Below are 23606 nucleotides of genomic sequence, written 5' to 3' on the forward strand. Positions count from 1 at the left end.
GCCTGTCCTTGACTTCTGAACAGTAGGACATATTGTTTCAAGTATCTGATTTTTACAATAAAAATGTTTAATATTTGTTTGTAGGAATTCTTTGATGATACAATAAAAAAATTTAATATTTTCTTGTAGGAATTCTTTGATGACCTGGAATCAAACAAACAGTTCTTCCTTCAAGTGAAACGAGCAGGACGTTACGAGGGGGAGTTCCTCCACCCTCCTCATCTGGACATGATGTCAAAGAGACTTGAAAAAGTCAGCAAGTTGTCTTCTGCCAGACAAAAGCAGTTTGAATTTGAGGAGATGAAGTATCGACTCATCTCCTTCCTGGTGGTCAGTGAGATGAAACTCCAGCTGTGGACAGAAAAGTATGGCAGTCATGAGAGCGTGGAGCTGCTGCTCAAGGATTACCAGGTCAGTTTGGCAACAAAGTAAAAATCATTTGAAGTCAAATTTGGATAGCATGTGATAATTCATTGTATTTTGTCTCCAATTTTATTGAATTGGAAATAATTTAATGTATATGTTGTAGCACTGGATTTAGAACTTAATGCATATGTTTATACAAGTTCTGTTGTTATTCATTATGGAGTTGCATGCCAATTCATTGGTTTCCTTTTGACGCAAAAAAACTAAATGTGTAATTAAATATAAACTTTAAAAATATATATATATATACATTATGAATTTTTGCATCAAAAATGTAGTTGAATTGTCTTTAAAACCAAACCCAGCTCAATTTAATTTCCCCTAATTTGTTTTTATTTTAGGACTTTGTTGTGACTGGTCAGCTTTTTGAAACCTATGATAAAACATACACAGCCTGCAGGAAGAAAGCTGATGCCTTCAAGAAAGATGGAGCAGGTATTCAAAATATTTTTTATTATTTCTCTTGCCCATAGACAAACATGTCCGATAATGTATTAATTATGACATATATTCAAAATATTTTTATTTCACTTGTCCAATAATGTATTAAGTACAGCAGTATATAAAATATATTCTGTATATCTTTCCATAGACAGTCATGTCCAATAATGTATTAATTACATGTTGGTGTCATTGTCATAATAGAGATTTTTGTTTTACAATTTAATTAATAAAATACCATATTTAAAAATGTATTTATTAATTATAATTGTAATTATGAAACATGAAATGGCTTTCAGATATCTATCTTTGAACTTCGAAAATATTCAGAACATCCTAGTAAAAGAAATTGCCATTGTTTTAAAATAATTGTTACTTAAACATATTTCTATTATTTGTTTATTTGCTTGTATGAAATGCAATGTATTTATTTGAATTTACTTTGAATCCCAGGCCCAGACGACATAAAAGAGATGGACCACCTGTTTGACGATATCACACAGCGGTGGAAGAAGGTGTCTGTGGAGATCCGGTCTCTCCGGTCGATGCTGGAGGAGGTGTTGGAGACGTGGAAGCGGTACAGTGCCTGTGTTGATGTCCTCACCGTGTGGGTCACTGAGGGCGAACAAGTCATGAAGCTTTCTGCAGATGAAAAACAGGTATGTTGATTTTCATGTTTATTAAAAACATTAAAAACATATAGTCTTGCTTTCTTCTTACATTAGCAACGTATATGTAGCTTGTAGAACGTACATGTAGCTTGGTTTTGGAGCACTCGGGTGAGGTGCGGTAAGTTGTTGGACAGATCTCTCCTTCGTAGACCTTTTGGAATGTTTTTCATTCTAATCAAAAATCATGACTGGTATTTGAAAGTTCTGTCTGTGGGAATGTGTATTTCAAAGACCCCATGCTGCTAACAAAAGTAACTAGTTTTGTGTCAACAGCTCAATTCTCTCATTCTTAAGACCAGGGGTAATGTTTGCCATGTTTGACACAGGTTAGTTTCTGATTAAAAGTATGCTATTAAAGTTAATTTTACTTGATTTATTTTTGGTGGGTTGGTTGATTTCTTTCTGTGTTTATATTTTTCTTTCCTTCCTTCTTTCTTTCTTTCTTTCTTTCTTTTTTTTCTTTCTTTTGTTACTACAATAATTTGTGTTGCAAGATAGAAAAAATAGTCTATTCATGAAATTCTTTTCCTTGTCTTATTCCACTTTAAATAAAATATGAATTTCCATTTTTCCTTCACAGGAATTTTTCCAAGACATTGCTCAGTATGAAGAGAAGCACCGAATTCTGAATGAAGCCGCTAACTTCCTGATTGAGTTGTCTTGTGATCCTACAGCTAATGAGATCAGAAAGACCGTCCTGATGTTGAACCGACGTTTCCAGGACCTGAGTGAAGGATTCCAAACCTTCCGACAGACGGAGGTGATAGGCCGGGCTATGGCGCAGTACAACGAGGGTGCCCAGCAGCTGCAGGCCTGGCTCACTAATGCAGACTCCAATGTCACTGATCAGATCCCTTGTGTCCATGCTGCTCTCAGAGAGTACCTGCAGCAACTCGATGTGAGTAGAACAGTTTACTAAAGGTGACATCACACAATAAAAGTGCCTCATATGAAAATAGCTGATTGCATAGCAATCATAATGTTTGTTTTGTCACAATGGATGTTCTTGTACGAGGCACTCGTATTATGTACCATTGCATTAAGATGTTTCTAGCAGACCTGTCAACCCTCCCGGATTCTGTTGGAGTCTCCCGGTATTTGATCAAATCTCCTTACCCCTGTGCGGGAAACAATTTCTCCTGTTAAATGACATTTTTGTAAGCATAAAAAAAAAAATCTATCTTCTTGTCAAAATAACATAAGGGAAGTAACTCTGCCTTTTTTTCTCATACGGAAAATGTCAACTACTTTCGGTTTCTGAGAATGTAACAGGCCGAATTGTCCCAACTGTTTAACCTTTGCCGAAGTGAGAATTGTGGGATAGCCTATTTATATTGTTAAAAAAGCACATGGAGTTTATAAAATGACGTGTTATTATAATGTTTGTTGTCATCGTAATGGCTACAAAGTGTGTTGCCGCTAATTCAACAGGCTGTGTATTGACATTCAGTGTTGCCATATAAAAAAAAACCTATCCAATTTAGTTCTAATAACACCTCTGAATTGTAAAATGTCTTCCCACTGGATTACATAATGCAACTATGATGAATCTGAACTGCCAGACTCCGAGTTGACAGCGATACACACGATGCATGTTAAAATCACATGTCACAGCAAAACAACGAAAAGACCAATTAGCTGTATAAACATACTTGTGTCAGTTAATTTTGTATGTTTGTGCAGTAAAATGTTGGTTATAAGGGTACACTTCAAGAAATTATTTTTGTACAATTAAAAAATGTTGTGTTTGACATTGACATAAAGTTACTCACGGAAATGAGTATAATTCCGGTATATTTCACATGATATCCGTAATGAGGTTTTACTTATGATTAATGAAAATACAATGTTTATTGCATCATTATAATGATTTTAAATAAGTATCACGCCATCGTTCCTCATTATAGTAAAAACTGAATATTAATTTATAAGATTTATATAAATTTGTCTTTGGTACTTAGGTACACTAACCACAAATGATAAATGTAACGCAACCTGTAAGGCTGTAAGTGTAATACTGTAAATGTACTAATTAAATTTTTTATTTCTTGTTCATGTTCTTAACATTTTTGGATAAAATATTAATATGTATTAAATCATAATAATATTTAAACTTAAAAACAAAAAAATGTTTTTTTGTTTTTGTTTTTTTTAATGCCAATATCTAAGGTTAAGAAGTATATATGACATTATATAGTATTCATATAACTTATTGTAATAATGTTTTTTTTAAATCTTGTGATTTTGGGTTAAATTGTGTGAATTTAAAAAATCTCCTGCTTTTTCAACACACACCTCCTGCTTTCTCTTGACTAAAGGTTGACAGGTCTGGTTTCTAGATTGTATTATTATATGTAATTATTTATTACAGTGTTTGTGAACTGGTGTACTGTAATACATTCAAGATAATATACAAGATATATTTTAATGCAGATTTCTATTTTTGTTACATAAATTTCAAGTAATGTTTGTTATATCATACCACTTTCTGTGTGCCATGATTTAGAGTGTTGTCAGAAAGAAAGTCTTTAAAACACATTGATTACTAAAAGAATTAACGTTTTTCTTTTGTTTATAGTCCCCTACCATTCCACATGGTGTCAGAAGTGGGTTTCGAAACTATGACTACATTCTCAACTACTATCTTTATAACACTCATGTTATTTTATTTTTTTCAGTTGCTGAATACACAAATGCCAGAGATAGAAAGCAACTTCAAGATCACAACAAAAACAGCCCAGTCTCTAGTCAAAGATAGCTCACAAGAAGAAGTCAATGAGATGTTACAGACTTTGAATAGACACAAAGAAGTCATTGTCAGGCTAAGGAAAGATATTCCTGAAAAAATAAAAACAATTAATTCCATCTTGCCAAATGTAGAGTCTCTAGAAACAGGAATATCAGATTTGAATGAATGGCTGACTGAAGGAGAAAGCTTGTTACAGACACACCGATTGGATGGTTCTGCTGAAGCAACTGAAGCTAGGCTTGAGAAACATAAGGTTTGCTATTTTTGACAACTGTTTTTAGTGCAGTCAACTGATAGAACTTCTAGGGAGCTAATCTAGAAAAAGACGTCCAGCATACATCCCTTGATTGTAAAGTGTCCTGTTTATCGGTTAATTAGTCTCGTCCTGGTGGTAGATGGCCATTACTAAACGTTGGTTATGTCACAGTATAATAATAAAATCCAGTAAATTTTGCATTATAATTATAAAAAAGACCAATTGTGTTACAAACGTATTTCTGTGACTTGTCCATTTGTACATTGGTTTTCTGACGTGAATCTTGAGAAAATCAATCATTGTAGTGAACTTTAGCAATACTGTTAATCTAGACCACATTTCTTTCATTTGGTTACACATATTGTGCCATTTTGAATATGTCCATCTCTTCCTGGTTTTATTTTGCTTTACAATCATCTGTCATGTGCATATTAACCAGATATTTCAGTAATATGATAATCTGTGGTTACAGTTTTCATAAATACATACTGTTTTCAGACTGAATTTAAGTTTTGGTATTATTGGCAACCTTAAAATTCACTTCGCTTGCCCTTGCCATTTAAAATTCTTAATTTAGATATTCCTTTGCAACTGTTTTACTTGAAGAGATCTAATAATTTTTTTTAAAACTGCCATGATAACACTCTTACATGTACTTGTAAAATCATTATGATTTCAAGTTGTATATATGTGTGTATCAAGTTGTGTCTGTATGCTGATATTTGGAAGGAAATGACTAACAAATGTATTGTTTCAGAGTTTTTTCTCCGATACTACTTACCAAAAATCCATCCTGGAAAGCAAGAAGAAAGTGTTTGACAAAGTGTACAATGTGAAGAACAAACTACAGAATGTAGACTTCCTCCCAGTAAAACAGCTCATGGATGAGGTTATGGAGAGATTCCAGGTATTGAAACACTATAGAAAGAAAAGTCTGTACTAACAAAGCAGTTTTTAAATATATTTATAAAATTATGTACAAAATAAACTTGACAGTAATATCTTGGTGGAAAAGATTATGTTTAATGGAGGATCATAGTTTAACAGAGTAGTAGTATTTTTAAAGAAATTGTGTATCTGGAGCTAAGACTGCAATAAGCGTTCAACTGATTGGTATTATGTTATGACAGAACTGTATTGTTGGATCTAAGGACTGGGAGAAATGATTAACAAAGTGGTATTATTGTTTTGACAGATCTGTGTGTCTGCAGCTAAGGACTGGGAGAAATGATTAACATATTGTATTATTGTTTTGACAGAACTGTGTGTCTGGAGCCAAGGACTGGGAGAAATTATTAACATATTGTATGATTGTTTTGACAGAACTGCGTGGCTGGAGCCAAGGACTGGGAGAAGCAGCTGGAGACCCTGTCTAAGCTGTGGCGGACGCTGCACCAGAAGGAGCAGGTTCTGGAGGAGTGGCTTGACAATGCCGAGACCGTCCTCGATGACAAGGAAGACGATCCCGAGAGCCTGTTACGCAAACACAAAGTAAGACACTGGAACTGAGTTCACTAAACTCTTGCAACTTTGCAATCTCACAGTGCAATGTAAAAAATCCTATAAGGATGATGTGATGTTGCTTAAGTGTGCTTTGTGAATTAGGCCCCAGATTTTCTCATCTTTTCAGTTCCTTTGAAGACAAGTTTTACCAAAAGCTTATTCAATTACTGATACAGCACTTTTTAATGTTATAGATAGGCTTGTTAAAAGTTTGTTTTTGTTTCATGATACCACTAGAGCATATTGATTAAATTAATCATTGGCTATTGGATGACAAAAATGTTTGGTAATTCAGACATATAGTCTTAGAAAGGAAACCCGCTACATGTTTCCATTAGTAGCAACGGATCTTTTATGTGCACTTTCCCACAGACAGGAAAGCACATACCACAGCCTTTGATCAGTTGTGGTGAGATAGGCGATAGGCTTGTGTGTGATATATACTTATCAATAGATACATTCAGATAACATGAACAATGACTCTTTTTTTTATTAACTAAATCACTTTGGGATATATGTTATTTTTTAACTTGTTTTCAGTTGTTCTTTGATCGTGTTGATCAACGAATCCTAGACAATTACCTAACAGTAGGACAGGAGATCCTACAGCTCTTACCCGAAGGTGACAAGGCCAATTTGAAGAGAGACATGGCTAATCTGCAGGCCAGATGGAAGGTGAAATTTACCTTCAAATCTTTGTATTATTAAGTAACATGATAACACAGTATTATTTCATTATTATAGATTGATTAGGGTTGAATGAAAGGATATAAGAACTTGTTAGCCTTTATCGTGAAATGTTGTTGACCTTAATATTGTGTGCAGTGATTATCATTGTGAACTTTTAATGATATCCATTTCAACATGGTCAGCTAATTCATCATCCTATTTGAAGGATAACATATAAAACATTTTATATAAGTTGTAATTTTTAAATAACTGGAAAAAAACACAAACACTAATGTATTATTCAGTATTTGAATATTTGAAATCCTCAAACAAATTATATTTCAAAATGTTTGTGTTTGCTCTTTTTTTTTAGAACATACACTACAATGCTCCAATGAAGCAGTTGAAACTGGAATTTGCTCTACCTGAAGATAAATTCCTGGCCACTGTGATGAATGCTGAGAAAATCATCAGAGAACACCAAGAGAAGCTGAGTCGCAGAGAAAATGTCAAAGATGCTCTCATGAAACACAGAGTATGTTGTTAAGAATATAGTCTGAGAATAATAATTGGGTCTCAGACAATATTTAGATTATCTTCATCCCCAGTTCCTACTGGAAATACAAGTGCAATAAAAAATTATATGTTTTGTTGAATCATATATTGTTATTGAGAATATAGCCTATCAATAATAATTAGGTCTCGGCTACTATTTATTTTATCTTCATCCACTATTCTCTATGAAACTACATGACGTGTAATAAAACATCTGTTGTGCTGATTCACATTATAGGAACTAAAATTTAATTTGTTATAAAAATGAAATAAAAATTAAGGATTTTTAATGCTCCTGACATTCTAAACATTTCATTTATATTAAGAATGTTTTGGAAAATTGGTCAAACTGCAATTTATTGATATCTGCAAGTGAATTTTACTATGAAAAGTTAAACCTTTTCAAATTCTGTTATTTAACTGAATATTCATTAAATCCTTCAGCAATTGTTTCAAGATGGTCAGATTGTTCAGACCTGTGAAAAGTGCCTCGGTTCTATGGAACAAGTTTCCAAAAAGTTGCTGCACCACAATGCAGAAGACAAGTCATTATTACGCAGATATGAAGAACACCTAGAAAGATGGCAGCGACTAAGATCAGTGGCTGACAGCACACATGAACAACTGAAGCAGCTCCCAGAGAGATGGAAGGAATACAACTCAAAGTAAACATTTATAGATTACATTGTACCTAGGCTAATGGCAAAACCTCTAGCTTTCTGAAATGTTCGGTTTTGATATGCTTAAAAAAAAATCCACCTTAGAATATTATATTCAAAATATTGTTCCCACATTTGTCAAATAATATTTAATATTCATAATGGTTTCTCCAAATTTTAATTCAGTTTTTCAATATTCAAAATATTTTTCTGAAATTTTAATACAAATATTTAACATTCAAAATATTTTACCCACATTTGTATCATATGTCTGTTTCCCCTATTAAAAACCAGAAGGAAAGTTACTGCTCATAAAAATATTTTGAATATTCATTGTGTATATTACCAGATTGTCGGACTTCAACAAGTGGGTGATGGAGGTGGAGGGTCTGGTCCAAGCCATGCAGAAAGAAGATCTCACCAGTGATGAGTACAAAGACATGCTGGCCAAGTTCCAGGTAATTCTGTCATATATTATTGCTGGGTGTATTTGAAAATAAAAGAACTTTGTTTAAACAGGCACAATTCTACATAACTTGGTGGACATGTTAAATTTGTGTGTATCCCATTCTGGGCACAATCTCTGACTTTTCCAAAGGTTTCTGTTCACAAAGTGTGATGATATCATGGAAGCAAAACTCATTTACATGGATGTGATTACCAAGCACACTTGATGATTGTTGTTTAAAACATTTTAACCCTTAGACTGCTGGAGGTGAGACATGTTGATATCCCATATGTAGCATTTTTTAGATTGATAGTTACAGACTATAGTTCTCCGGTGAAACAATAGATATTCTACCAGAATGGGTACAAATATTGTACTGAAGAACATGAGACAGACTTGTGTATTTAAATTATGTATAGCAGCAGTTTGTTACCTGATCAATTGTTTTCACAACTTTTAAATATTGAATTTTGTTTCTTGCTCACTTGATGGAACAGTATAAGGTAACACAGTGGAAAGATGAATCTCACTATCAGTTCTAATTTTTAGTTTTCTTTGAATCTTTTCTTTCTTTATTTTATCCATTGATGTACAGCTGATTCATCAGTATATTTGCAAGTGGCTTTTTAAACATTAAAACACTTTTTTTTCCACATTTTTATTTAAGAAAACATATTTTGTTTGTTTTAACTTTTGTTTGTAGCTTAGAAGTTAGATAGATTCTTAGTACCTGTAGATTAATTCATATATTTGTACATTGTGGTCTGCAAATAGCTGCTATTCTCTGCTTCCTTGAAGTGATCAAATTCAATCCATTGCATTGATAAAGAAACACATGAATAAACAAAATTAAAAATAAAATAAAAATTTAAGCTGTATTAGCACTAGTTTAGATCTTTTGTTTTGTAAAAATGTTTATTCATATATCATTTGTATTTTCTATTGTAACAAAGCAAAATAAAGACTATTTTTATTTTCTTTATTATGTGAACTAGTTTTATGTTCTTAATTTGTCGGACCCTTTTCATAATAGAATACACGTATTGATGGATGTAGGTAGGATGCTTTTTACAAAACAAAAAGAGTGCAATAGCTTTTTAATATGTTGATGTTGAGATTTGCATTCACATAGGTTTGATTCTGTCTTACAGATGCTTTCTGAGAATTGAGATTTGTATTAACGTAGGTTTGATTCTGTCTTACGGATGCTTTCTGAGAATTGAGATTTGTATTAACATAGGTTTTATTCTGTTTTGCAGAAAGCCATGAGAAACAAGAGCAAATACGCTGAGGATGCCAAATGGCTTTCTGAGAATTTGAACGAACTTCTCAGTGACAGCTCAGGTTCCGACTCCCGCAAAGAGCAGGAGCGACTGGCTGCCATGCTATCTCGTTTCGGAAACCTGGACGTGACAATGAAGGATGCGTCAGAGAAGTCTTCAGTGTTTTCCAAGAGCTTTGAGTACCGCGATGGTCTGGAGCGGCGGTCCAACTGGCTGGAGGAGACACAGAGGCAGGTGATGGAACACCCAGCTATTGACAGTCTGGATGATGCCCGGGCCTACCTGCAGGAACATGAGGTAAGATGAGATTTTCTATTCATTTAGGAATCATTTCAGTGTTTTATTTTATTTTGTGTTCCCTGGTTTTAGTTTAGATGTTGGTTAACAAGGTGTTTGAATTGTTCTATGTTTGGGAAAATAACTTAGGATTAGTGTAAAGACTGTTTTATCAATATAAAAATTAACTTGAAAGTATTTCCTGATTTGAGAACTTTTTCCTAAATAGGTGATACATATATTATGCTGTCAGCTATGACTCATATACCTCAGAATTAAAATTATGTGCCAGATCTCAACCACAACTGCCAGAAACATTAATTAAAAATGTAATAGGCCTGAAATAGTTTTATTTTTTTGTACAGTAAAAACCAGTTTGTTTTATAAAAACCTTCTTTTTCTGGGACATTAAGAAACAGAATGCTGTTAAAGATTATGTCCCTTTTTATTTTGAAAAATTAGTCACCTCATGGAATATTGGTAAGTTAAGCTGAATCCTGTTGCAAGTTTGTGGATGAGGTATTTCCTGGTTTGTAATTAACCTGCTTTTTGTCGCCAAATATATTTTGCAAAACAGTCTAGGAGAGACAGGGTTTTGCATTTCCAATCATCAGTGATTATTATATTATCTTGAGTATTAACCTTTCTCCAGTAGTGAAATAAAATGAGTTAATGAATCCATTTTGTACACACAATTCCTTAAGAAGGGACGGATGTGAGTATTTGTCTTAATGAAAGGCCCTGCCCCAAAAAGAGAAAACTATTTAGAAATGTCCTTCAAAAGAAAAGATCTAAAAAAAAAAGAAGCCCTTTAATTGTTTTTGTTGGTCTTGTATACTTGTACACCCCTTATAGTTACCAATTTTGATCAAATTTGGCTTCAAGGTCATGTTATATACATTTATTTCTTCCTTTTAAATGTTGAGTGCAATGTTGTAATTAACCATCTTCTCTCCAGTTATTTGTATGCACAAGTTTGATGATTACATGTTGTACTGCATTCACCCTTCAATGAGGGGCGGGATTTAGCTCTGTCAGTTGAGTGCTCGCTTGAGGTGCTTGTGTCGCAGGATCAAACCACCTCAGTGGATCCGTTCAACTGATTGGGGTTTATCTCGTTCCAACCAGTGCACCACATCTGGTCAAAAGCCATGGTATGTGCTTTTCGATCTGTGGGAAAGTGCATGTAAAAGATCCCTTGCTGCATTAAGAAAAATGTAGCAGGTTTCCTCTGTTGATTATGAATCAGAATTACCAAATGTTTGACATCCAATAGCCAATGACTAATTAATCCATGTGCTCTAGTGGTGTCATTAAACAAAATAACCTTTTAACTCACCCTTCAATGCAAGGTCAAATTCAAGCACTTTATAAATAGTTTTTATTCACATCCTCCCATGAAACTTGTTATACTAACTAATTAAATGTTGTATCGTACTCATCACAACCATAACATGGATGTCATCAAGTCAATGCCAAATCAAGCACTTAACAGACCAAATAGTTTCTATAACTTCCTAACGTTTTGAAATAAAACATGCTAATAATAGTGTTTTCACTTTCAAAGTAACATTCAAACCATGTGCATTGATGTAAACAATCAAAAAAATTAAGCAGACAATGTATCTAAAGAGTCTTCACACATTAACTTTGTTTATATATCCATGGGTTGGTAATGGATATTAACTATAATTTGCTTTAGGCATTAAAAAACCTAGGTGTGAAACCATACTTATGACACTGCTTATTTCATAATGGTCAGGCACCAATTTATAATGCACTGAATTTGCCTCTGTATTTGGTATGATAAGCTTTAAGATGGGTGTTAGTCTAACAGTGTTCCATATTATCTAACTAACATGTGGGATAAAATAGAAATGTATATTTAATTTGATATGTATAAAGCAGTAAGTACAGTTGAAGCAAACACGAAGAAATAATAAAATGATATATGGTACATACTATTTTCTTTAATAAGTATGACAATAATAAAACTTATTTTTATATTTGGATATTAATTTGTAAACATTGTATTGACTACAAATCTAGGTTGAGTATATTGCTGCCGGACTTATTTTATTTATTTATTATCGATTAGTGGCATTAAGTCTTGAATAAAGATTGCAGTTTTACTATTAGTACTAAAAAAAGGCATTTTAAAACATTTAACTCTTCATAATATGTTTGCTGTAGTACAGGTTTACTTACATACTGTGTTAAACTAAACATGTATATAGTTTGTTGTAATCTGAATTGAGTTATTAAATCTTCTATTATCTTTTTTTTCAGTACCATAACAAAACAAATCACTAAATTTTTTTTTTTTAAAAACCTTATTCTCCATTCCACATCCAAAGTAGAAAGTTTACAACACGCACTTACATTTCTATGATAAACTAGTGTATATATGATTTGAACATATACTGTAAATCATAAAATATTAGGGATCTTAAAATTTAGCGAAATCCTTATAAGTGACATATTGGCGAAATAAAACTTTAGCGAGGTCAGCCTTATCAGACATTTAAAAAAATTAGCCTGACTTTTGATCATTTTAACATTATACAGCTTACAGACAATTACATTTAGTAGCAAATTGTTATTTGCTGTACTTACAGTTTAATCGATAGCATGTTACCATTGTTATGTGTTAAGTTAATCACCCCCCCCCCCTCACCCCCCAAAAAAAATAATAAAGCAACAAAACCAACCCACACACATACAAAACCCACAAAAAAAACCCCACAACCAAACAACAATCACATAAAGGTTTTCCGGAACAGACTTTTGTGTTATTAAATTTAACATCCTGAAATATTAGCATTCTGTATGGCCTTGCTAAATTCACTAATATTTTATGCTCACTAAGATTTCCTGATTTACAGTAATTACTTTCAATAAAATATAATTTTGCGGTGAATTCATTTGACATCATCTGTCTGACATCGTCTGTGTTTGGCATTCTGTATTCTCACCCTGGTTTTCTTCCTGCCTTTTCACAGGCCATTATGATGAAGCTGGAGACGGAGGCAGCCAGCATTCAAGCTGACATCGAGGCCGGCAAACGTCTTCAGAAACAGAAAGATGCTCCATCGTTTATCGGGAAATCTGTGGACGATCTCAGTCGAAAGTGGAAGGATACAAATGAACTGGCCAAGTCCAAACATACCAAGCTTAAGGTATGGGATAAATTCACATGATTATGAATTAAACATAAAATGTTTTGTTTTGGGGGCATATCTTTCTTATCAATTCACATAGGATCATCAAACATTGTAAATTTTGAGATGATGGTGTGTCCTAAACCTGTTTTTCAAACATTACCGTACATTAAAGGAAATCTTCCTTATCAATTCTAATAACATTTGATAGTGTGTGTGCTTCTCTGTCAAACTCCAGATGGGTGTATCATGTATCTCACTGATACTCTTCTTTAACATAATGTGTTTTTATTTCATTAATTGTGTTTATTTTTCGAATTAAACAGGTGTTTAAATATATGTATTTTGTAATATGTTTAAAGGATATATCATTTACTGTAATGCGTTTATTTCTGTTACAGGAGACTCTTCGTAACTGGGAGCAGTACGAGGGAGAGAAGAAACACCTGATACAGTACCTCAAGAAGGCCGAGACTGAACTGGAGAAACCACCGGCCTCGCACGGACAAGACTCCGCACAGAAAGACTTGCAGACCAAAAAGGTTTACTTCCAATTCTAAAAGAGACTTTCTAATTGTGTTGCATTTATAATGTTCATATGTTGTATTTTGGCAAGAAATAATCATCTTAAAATATGACATTTTATGTCACATCTGAAGCTGTTTTTGATTTTATCCAGAAAAGAAAAATAAGTTTTATTTTTAATCACAGTTTATTTTCAGTATAACTAAATCTACATGCAATTCTAAAATAGATTGTTAATTTTGGTTGTTACAGCTGCATATGCTTGTTATAAATAGTTTAATTATAATAATATTTATTATTATTTTGTGTGAATTGCACAATTACTTTAAAGCGACATACCCTAGTTTTTAAATACTAAGTTATATTTTTGACTATTATGGCCGTTTTTGATAACTGAAATCATACTTTACTTAGATTTTATGGTTTATAATTATAAATTTCCATACATTTGAGTGTTTTTGGTCATCCTGTTGGTTTTGATATCACAAAATGCATTTGTCATATTTTTAAAAAGGCACATGGGTCTGAGAAGAAACAGTTATGGAGTCGAGTTTTAGTCCGTTTTTAGAGGGTATTTCACCATTACAAAGTGACAGACTCATGTTTCACTCAATTGTAACTTTATCCAAATGTGTTTCAGGTTTGTAGATTAATTAAGCGTAGTGTTAATTTTCACGGGTTGAAACTAGGGTATGTCCCTTTAGACAAGTTTCTTTATTTTCTGTATAACCAATACTACATGAATTTCAGCTGTGTACAAAGTAAAAAAAACAGTTTCCATTCCTGTTATGCCAACACGACTTGATGTTCGGACACTTTAGCTGTATATGCCTGTTATAAATGCCTTCACTACAGGGCTGCCAACCATTACGATTTATGCGGAATCATTACTATTTTCCATCTCTTATTACGCCATTACACCCGTAATCTAAAAGATTACGGCAAATCCGCGTTTTCCTGGGTTTTTTTGTAATAACCTACCACCCCTACGAATCACATAAATTGGACTCGCCCAACTAGCCGCAAATGCGCATGGAAGTTTATTTGCGTGCACAACACACTTCAGGATAGATGTAGCTTGTGAAACGACGCCATTTTGTAAAGATGTCGAAAAAAATGCAAACGATCAGAACCATATGAACTGTGCAAAGCTCAGAAAAAGCCAAAAGTAGTACAGAAGTATAAACAGCAATGAGTGGCCTGTTTTGAAGCCAGTTCTGTTAGTAATACTAGTGCATTTTGCACTTTATGTTGTGTTGATTTTTCTGTTGCCCATGGCGGGAAAAATTATTGCCAAAGGCACATCAAAACGAAGAAACACCAGGACATCGTTGAGGCCAGCGATAAAACAGTTCATAAACAAATATCTGGATATTTTACACAGCAAAAGGGTTTATACGACGGGTCACAATTCACGCGAAAATTATTACTCTTTCCCGTTTTTAAATGTTGGCAGCTATGTCACTATTCTATAATGTTTATCATATATTTTTCCAGGAGCTACACAATACCTTAAACAAACTGAAAGGCAGTTTGTCAGAGATGCAGAAGCTGAATTCCGTGTTAGCAGAGAGTGCTAGCCGGGAGAGACAAGGTCCACTCAAAGGAGAAGTGTCTGACATCGACAAGCGTCTGCAAAATGTGTCTGTGCGTCTCAATGCCAAGCTGGCTGATCTGGAGGGAACAATCGCCAAGTGGTCCGACTACTACAAGCGGTTGAATAACTTCAATGACTGGCTCAACCAGAAGGAATCGAACCTCAACCAGGTCTATGAGGAGAAGAAAGATCTGCCAGAGGAACAGCTAAGCAAAGCAGAGGTAAGAAGAAAATGTTGTCTATACTAACATGCCAGTTATTATGTTTTGAGCATCAAGTAGTCTTATGTGGAAAATGGCAGGACCTAGTTCTTTGCTATTACTGTTGCCTAGCTGGGACTGTTGACCAGTTTGTTTTTGCATTTAAAAATTAACCAAGCAGTGACCAGTAACAAATGAGTGGAAGTTTGTTGAAAGGAAGATGTCAGCATGGTTAAAATCAATTTTAGTGCTATTCTGTTTGATGCCATGTGTGCATTCGTTTTTTTCTGGTATTTGCAGTAAACATGATTACTATTCTCAAATGGTCAAAGAATGCTAGTATTCCCTCTGTCTTGGGTTTGATAGGTCTTGACTCTATTGAAAACTCTTTAATATTTACCTGGATCTGTTTACAAATCTTTAACTTCTAGCCAGGCATATGTAAATTGTATAGTGCTGGTTTGAGTTTTGAATATTTAAGCCTGAATTGATACAGAATCTGAATGCTTTATATGGACAGTACATGGGCAGTAAACTTTAAATAATTAGATATCACTCTTTGTAATATAATTATATTTTAATATATTTGACTTTTTCCCTTTTACTACTAACATTGAATATTTCAGACTTATGAAAATAGTATAGTTTAAAAAACATTGTTCCACTGATTCTTACTTTTGAAAGAAATTAAATCAAGCTGTTTTCGTTTCTGTTAGACTATTTGCTCTGAGGTCTACGAAAACCACATCACTCTTGAAAACCTGGAGAAAGATGCTCGAGGTCTGTCTCAAAACTTCCGTTCACGTGAGACAGCAGCCCTTAAGTCGAAGCTGACGACCATCCGCCGACAGTGGGAGAGTCTGTGTGCTCGCGCTAAAGACCGCAGTACAGCACTGTCTGGCAACGTGGCACACTGGCAGCGGTACCAGAGTCTACAGGAACAACTGATGCCGTGGATCGTCAAAGCAGAGAAATATTGCGCGACTGAACTACCCAAGTGTTCGTCTTTGGAGGAAGCCAAGGATCTGTATGACCTTCATCAGGTAAGCAGATTTTATATATACTTTTAGTTTAATTTCATATTCAGACAAAACTGTATTAGAGAGTTACTCTGATAAAAAATCAAAACTGTATTACAGAGTTACTTTGATAAAATACATAAAATGAGTTTTTAAAGACACATTTCTAATTTAATTTGTTTTTATTTTGTGTGGCTTGTGTTTGAGTGTGATAATTTTTCCATTATTTGAATGGTGACATACCTTGTACTTACAAACATTAAAAAAAATATTGTTTTAGATTAACCTTAAAATCTTTTTAAAACTTTATGAACTCACATTGCTAATTTCATCAGATAGATCATGTTTACACTTAATTTCAAAGATTATTAAAGTTCTAACTTATTGCATATATAGTTTTCCTTGTCTGTGTTACAATGTCCCCCAAATCAAGGTCAAGGTTATTGTCATTGCCTTGAATTCTGTAATGGATTGCTTTCTTATTTGATATGCCCCAAACAATGTTTTTTAACTGTCTATCATGAACTGGTTTATCATTTCATTTAATTTTGTCATTCTTGTTTTTTTTATATAACATATATAAGATACAGAGTATCTTTTATTTTAATGGAGATAGGTTTATTTCAAATTGTAATATAATGATTGTGTTAATCATTTTATGACAGTCCTTCCTTCAAGAGGCCGAGGAAAACTTACCAATATTTGACAAGATGAGCACCGAGGCTGGTTACCTGATGGAACAGCCGAACATGCCGCGTGAGTTGGAATCAATCCAGCGTCGCTGGGGGAACATCCTCGCTGCATCAGAAGAGCGGTCGCACCGGGTAGACAAGATGCATGGAGCGTGGGCTGTGTACGATGAGGAACAGGCCAACCTAATAGATGGTCTGGAGAAACTGCTCAACAGACTGGCTCAGGAACCCAACACCAGCTCGACAGATGTTCAGGTCCTAGAGCATGAACTAGCACTAGCCAAGGTATGTGAGACACCTGTGTATTAAAATATTACAGTATGGATACCATATAGAACATTTATGACCTGTTTTCGCTATTTAAAACAAATTGGTATAAATTCAAAATATATTTGCGATGCAGTAAATCTTACAGAGATCAGATATTCCACCTGAGCATGCTCTATCTTACAGAGATCAGATATTCCACCTGAGCATGCTCTAAATCTTACAGAGATCAGATATTCCACCTGAGCATGATCTACATCTTACAGAGATCAGATATTCCAACTGAGCATCCATGTGTAAAACCAACTGTGCTTTTGATAGCCTATGTGGTTGCAGTATGTTGAAAACAGTGTGCTACGGCATAGGATGTAAGTCGGCAGTTTCTGATACTGATACCTAGTACTTGTTGACTTGATATAACTCAGCAGTGGATCACTCAGCTGTAGGATCAGTCATTTACTCAAATTTTTCCCAATCAGAGGAAGTACACGACTGATGTATCAAAAGCTGTGATTTATGCTGCTCTGTTTTTGGGACAGATCCCTGTCTACTGCTATTTGGTTACAGTAGTGGCCTGTATAGTGGCAGTTGGTTTCCTAGCCTTTCTAGACCAAATTTCAAAATAATCGTATAACAACAGTTTAAAATGTGCTAGGAGCTGTTAAACAAATATTTCTTTCCTTTCCTATCCTTTCCTTTCCAATTTCCTCTTCTTTCCATTTCTTGCATAAAATACATTTTATTTTGTCAAAACTATGACAATCATTTCACAGGCTCTGCAGGAAGAGGTTCGCAGTTACCAGCCCCAGGTGAATGCCGTCCAGCGACAGTTTGAACAGGTGCAGCCGTACACCAGCCCTGATGGTCTGCGAGAGCTGAAGGCCAAGCAGGACATGATCAAAGAGATGTGGGCCAGGGTGAACGCCGGCGTGCAGGACAAACAGAAGGTCCTGGGCCAGGCTGTGCAGCACCGCAAGGACTTCTACACCAGACTGCAGGACTTTGAGAAGTGGCTCAAGAAGTCACAGAGGAAGCTAGACACTGGCAGTGAAATTTACTCGGATGAAGTGTCTGATGTCCTTGCCAAGTTAAAGGTAGGATTTGAGATGTGCTTGTTAATTTGCTTTAATAATTTGACTGTTTTTAATGATGTGGAAATGATGAACTTGGAATTATTACTTTATATTATGATGAAATACTAAAACAATACATTATAATGGTTTTGCTCAGGGTTGGTGGGTTTGTAATAGGAATGATAATTCACAAAATCAATCAATCAATAAAATATTTACATGCTCCTATACCACGAAGGTTTCGAGCATGTCTATCCCAGGTTCGGCCACCGGATGCCAGTAGTCCAACCTGGGACAGAACAATTACTGGGGCAATTTTGATATTTAACCAAACAGGGAAAAAGGACTTTACAATAAATAATTTTGTGCGTTATTTTCCCAAACAATATTTAATATACAGCAAACAACTAACAATTTGTAACGCAAATTTAGATCGGGCAGTCCTAAATATAAATATATTTTAAAATAATTTTTTAAATATATTAATTAGCCCTCAAAATAGAGGTGGCAGGTGACCTCAAAATAGAGGTGGCAGGTGAAGAGGTTAGGCTTCAGCCACAAAAAGGTTTTTTTTAATAGGAAAATATGTTTTACTTAGGGGCACCCATCGTATTGGGGACTTCGGTGTGGCCGAAACCGGGGAAGGCTCCGGCAGTCCCCCGGACAAACTAACACCCCCTTACGGCCAAAACCGCCTACGCCTACCGCCCTAACCATCTTCCGGTGGAGTATCCCCCACCCACCCAGCACCCCCCCGGCCAACCCAACCGTCGTGCCCTCCATTCTCGGTGCCCCCATCCTTAGGGGCACCCATCGTATTGGGGACTTCGGTGTGGCCGAAACCGGGGAAGGTTCCGGGGGGGGGGGGGGGGGGGGGGGGGGGGGGGGGGGGGGGGGGGGGGGCAGTCCCCCGGACAAACCTAACAACTCTTACGACCAAAATCATCATACATTGGAATTTATCCAAAATGTTTTTGTGCAATAATTCAGTTTATTTATATTTAATGATGATTTATAGAAATTATTATACAAGCTTGTGTGTCGTACTGGTTTTATGAAACGAGTGTCAGAATTATTGTATTACCCAAGTGAGAGCGAGGGTAATACATGAATCCTGACACAAATTTCGTAAAATCAGTACGATTCACACGCGAGTATAATAATTTCTTTATTATCCACATTATCCAAAATATTATTTTTTATGAATAAGAAGCTAGGACCATTTATACTGAGGAAGCCACATTAAGTTATGACATCGCTTCACAAAATTACGTCATTCGTGGTGCACGTGAAATCATTATGACACACATGGGTCATACTGATTATATTTCCCTGAATATCTTGAACTATGTGGATAATAATCACTATTATTACTGCATCATTAATAAATGTGTATTAGTACTGATATAGTTGTTGTAGTTTGTTTGCATAACATAGGGTAAATTCACTTTCAGTTTCAGTTGTTTTTATGGTGTGATTTATAGTATGGATTTGAAGCATGTAATTTTCTCATGATATGCAATAATTTTGATTTCATTAACACTTATATACATTAATTCCATTCACCTTTTAGATGCCCAATGACTGATATTTGTATTTGTGTTGGCATGTCTTTAGACACTCATTTATGCACAAAGATACTAAAATATGCTTTAAGATACTCCAAAAGGTTGTTTCCTTTTGAAACAATAAAACTAGATTGAATGCTGTGAATGATTACTACAACTCACACCAACGAGGGGGTAAAATTTAGCTTCCAGTTTTTGCAGCATGTGTAACGTGGGCTGTGGATGTATGCTTAGATACTTGTGGTTGCTGATTTTAATGCATGTGTATCATTTGGTTGAATGTTGTGCTGACTTGCATGCTTGTAGGCCATGAAGGGAGAGGCCAATCAACAGGACCCCATGTTCCAGGCCTTGCAGCAAGAATTCAAAGAGATGATGCAGAACTGTACAGAGGACGAGGCGGCCATATTGGGTGACCGTTTTGACAAGGTCATGGAGGGTTACACCAAACTTGAAGACATGATTCAGAATCGTGAAAACCTGTGTGAGAATTGGACTAAGTATAACGAAGACCACAAAGAGGCCCAAGCGAGGTTGAAGAATCTGCAGGCTAAGCTTCAAAATCCTGATCTGAAAGAGGAAGAGGTTGCCAAGATAAAACAAGAAATAGAGGAACTGCGAAAGAACATGAAGGCATGGGACAAGGATGTGAATGAGCTGGATGAACTGATGGGAGCCTCCCAGATGGTCATCAAGGACAGGGCAACTCAAAGGACTCTTCATTTTAATTCTGAGCTGCAGAGCATAGAGAACCTGTGTGACTCTGTATCCCACAATGCTGAGCAGAAGGAGCAACATCTTGGGGAACTGGCTCAGTTGAGTGATGATTTTTCGGACAAGAGGCAGACTCTTGTGGAGAAGTTGAAACAGGTGGAGGCCAAGATAGCAGCAGCTGCTGTTGATGGGTCCAGTGAACAAGGACTGAAGGAGCTCATAGGAGAGCTAGAGGTAACCTGGGTCACATTAACACAGGAGATACATAGCAGTAATTATTATGACCCTTTCATTTAATTTTTTTTAATGACTTTTCAATAGCATGCCAAAAAGAAGGTAAGCATGGAGGCATGTTACATGGTCATGGTATTTTGTGCAAACTAAGTATAGAGACTTTTTGCTTTTGGTTTTGTGAAAGTGTACACTGTCAGGATTGATATATTTTAATCAAAATTAGTGTCAGTATTTGCTCTTATTTGGAAGACCATCTTTCGAAAAATAAAGTTAATTTTGCTAGTTGTTAATGAGTAGTGGGTAGGTATAATGGTGGTAGTATTTTACATAAAAAAACAAAGTAAAACAAAAGCTGAAAATAACAGAAGAAAAACCCATTTACAACTATGCTAATACAAGTAATTTGGTACTACTACATTGTACTTTAAATGTAAGCTGTATTCAATGACTTGACAGTTATGCATTTCAGTTTGTATTGAAAATCTTGTTACTTATACTGTCAAATTAAATCTAGTGACTGATTTCACTTTTAAAATCACAATTGTTTTTTAATTTAGACACATTTATAAAATTGCAAGACCTTTTTTGTCTTTCATGCAATATTTTGGAAAGCATTGACATCAAACCATAGGATTTCACATTTTATGGATTATTTTTTTTCAATTATGTGTCCTGTAATCATTGAAACCCATGGGAAAAGGTTTTTGGTAATCATGGTAATCAGGTATTATGTTACGATAGTTAATGAATAACACACTTTCAGTTCCATGATTTTCCCAGTATACTACTGGAAATGATAATTTCTATGAAATTGTTTGGCTTGTCATATACTATCATTGATCCTGCTATCACTGTATACATTGTCTATCATATATACAGCAGTGCATTGACAAACAAACAGACCTACACATGGATAACCATATAAACTGTTGCATGTCACAAACATGGATGTATGCTTTTGGTATTAATGCTAGTGAATGTACAGTTATCACTTTTATGTTACTAAATTGCCTTTTATATTTATATTATCAGGTTACTTTTCTGTTTTACAGATTTAATCCTACACTTTTATTTGTCTATACATAAAATTCATGTTGTGTTTCACGTTTACAACATATCAGGATACTTAAGAAAAATTTATTGTTCTTACTTCATGTATTATTAGGATACTTTTTAGAAATTCACACTACATTTTATTTCATATGTGATAATGTATTATCAGGATTATTAAAAAAAATTCACATCACACTTCATATGTTATAATGTATTATCAGGATACTTTAAAAAAATTCACATCACTCTTCATTTGTCATAATGTATTACCAGGATACTTTTTAAAAATTCACATCACACTTCAACTGGCATAATGTATTACCAGGATACTTTAAAAAAATTCACATCACACTTCATATGGCATAATGTATTACCAGGACATCCGTGACGACATGTACGCCTACAATCCCGAATACGAACAGCTCCGTGAGCTTGGCCGTCAGATCATGCAGTCTGACCCGTCGAAGGCGCAGTCGATCCAGACCCAGCTGGCGGATGTGAACAAGGCGTGGGAGAGCGTGCAGGCACTGCTGGGAGAGAAGCACCAGAACTACAGCAATGTGGCCAATCTGTGGCAGCAGTACAACGACTCGAAGCAGGGCGTGGCGCGCGTGCTGGCCGATGTAGAGCCACTCGTCAACCAGGACATTGCCTTCTCCGATCAGAAGGCGCTAAAGAAAAGCCTTGATCAACACAAGGTAAAGAATGTGTCATTGAGAAAATAGATGACACTTCAGATATACACTTTCTACATATATCTTTTGACTGAACTTGATATCATTCAGTAAATAGACGATACTTCAGATTTACACTTTTTGCATAGATCTTTTTACTGTGAATGTAAAGTCAACGAGAAAAATAGATGATACTTCAGATATTTGCTTTCTGCATTTATCCATTTACTGTGAAATTAAAGTCATTGAGAAAATAGATGCCACTTCAGACATGCATTTTCTGCATACACAATTTGGCCTGTACTTAAAGCCATTTGCTAATAAATTACAGTTAATGTAGCTTGTTTTGATAGCATTTGTAGCCAAATTGTCTCACTGTTTGTAACACTTAGTTTATCCATCATGTTGCTGCATTTTATGCTTGTGAATAAGAAGATGAAAGATGAACCACGTGTTATTGTAACTGTGCATTAGGGGCGGGATGTAGCCCAGTGGTAAAGCACTCGCTCGATACGTGGTCGGTCTGGGATTGATCCCTGTTGGTGGGCCCATTGGGCTATTTCTCGCTCCAGCCAGTGCACCACGACTAGTACATCAAAGGCCGTGGTATGTGTTATCCTGAGGGATGGTGCATATAAAAAGATCCCTTGTTGATAATCAAAAAGAATAGCCCATGAAGTGGCGACAGTGGGTTTTTTTTCTCAATATCTGTGTGGTCTTTAACCATATGTTTGATGCCATATAACCGTAAATAAAATGTGTTGAGTGTGTCGTTAAATACAACATTTCCTATACCTGTGACTTAATATGTTGTTTATACAAATGTATAAAAATTATCTTTATGCTTTCATATTTATAGTTTCCTTTCAATTTTCAATTTGTTATTGTTATAT

At 35.1% G+C, this 23606-nt stretch overlaps 1 protein-coding gene across 1 annotated transcript in view; it reads left to right on the forward strand.

The window, feature by feature from the left end:
• Window positions 1-2534: 2534 nt before the first annotated feature.
• Window positions 2535-23606, forward strand: part of LOC121370084 (nesprin-1-like) — a 31090-nt gene continuing 10018 nt past the window's right edge. Inside the window, exons 1-16 of the mRNA XM_041495185.1 lie at window positions 2535-2546; window positions 4217-4540; window positions 5301-5450; window positions 5867-6034; window positions 6587-6721; window positions 7089-7250; window positions 7715-7935; window positions 8279-8387; window positions 9637-9957; window positions 12939-13115; window positions 13499-13639; window positions 15120-15440; window positions 16136-16462; window positions 17104-17415; window positions 18171-18491; window positions 22417-22737. Of these exons, the coding sequence (XP_041351119.1) occupies window positions 2535-2546; window positions 4217-4540; window positions 5301-5450; window positions 5867-6034; window positions 6587-6721; window positions 7089-7250; window positions 7715-7935; window positions 8279-8387; window positions 9637-9957; window positions 12939-13115; window positions 13499-13639; window positions 15120-15440; window positions 16136-16462; window positions 17104-17415; window positions 18171-18491; window positions 22417-22737 (3522 nt within the window). The remainder of the gene's footprint in view (window positions 2547-4216; window positions 4541-5300; window positions 5451-5866; window positions 6035-6586; window positions 6722-7088; window positions 7251-7714; window positions 7936-8278; window positions 8388-9636; window positions 9958-12938; window positions 13116-13498; window positions 13640-15119; window positions 15441-16135; window positions 16463-17103; window positions 17416-18170; window positions 18492-22416; window positions 22738-23606) is intronic.

The sequence above is a fragment of the Gigantopelta aegis genome, chromosome 4, assembly GCF_016097555.1.
Source record: "Gigantopelta aegis isolate Gae_Host chromosome 4, Gae_host_genome, whole genome shotgun sequence".
In the NCBI taxonomy this organism is placed as follows: Eukaryota; Metazoa; Mollusca; class Gastropoda; order Neomphalida; family Peltospiridae; genus Gigantopelta; species Gigantopelta aegis.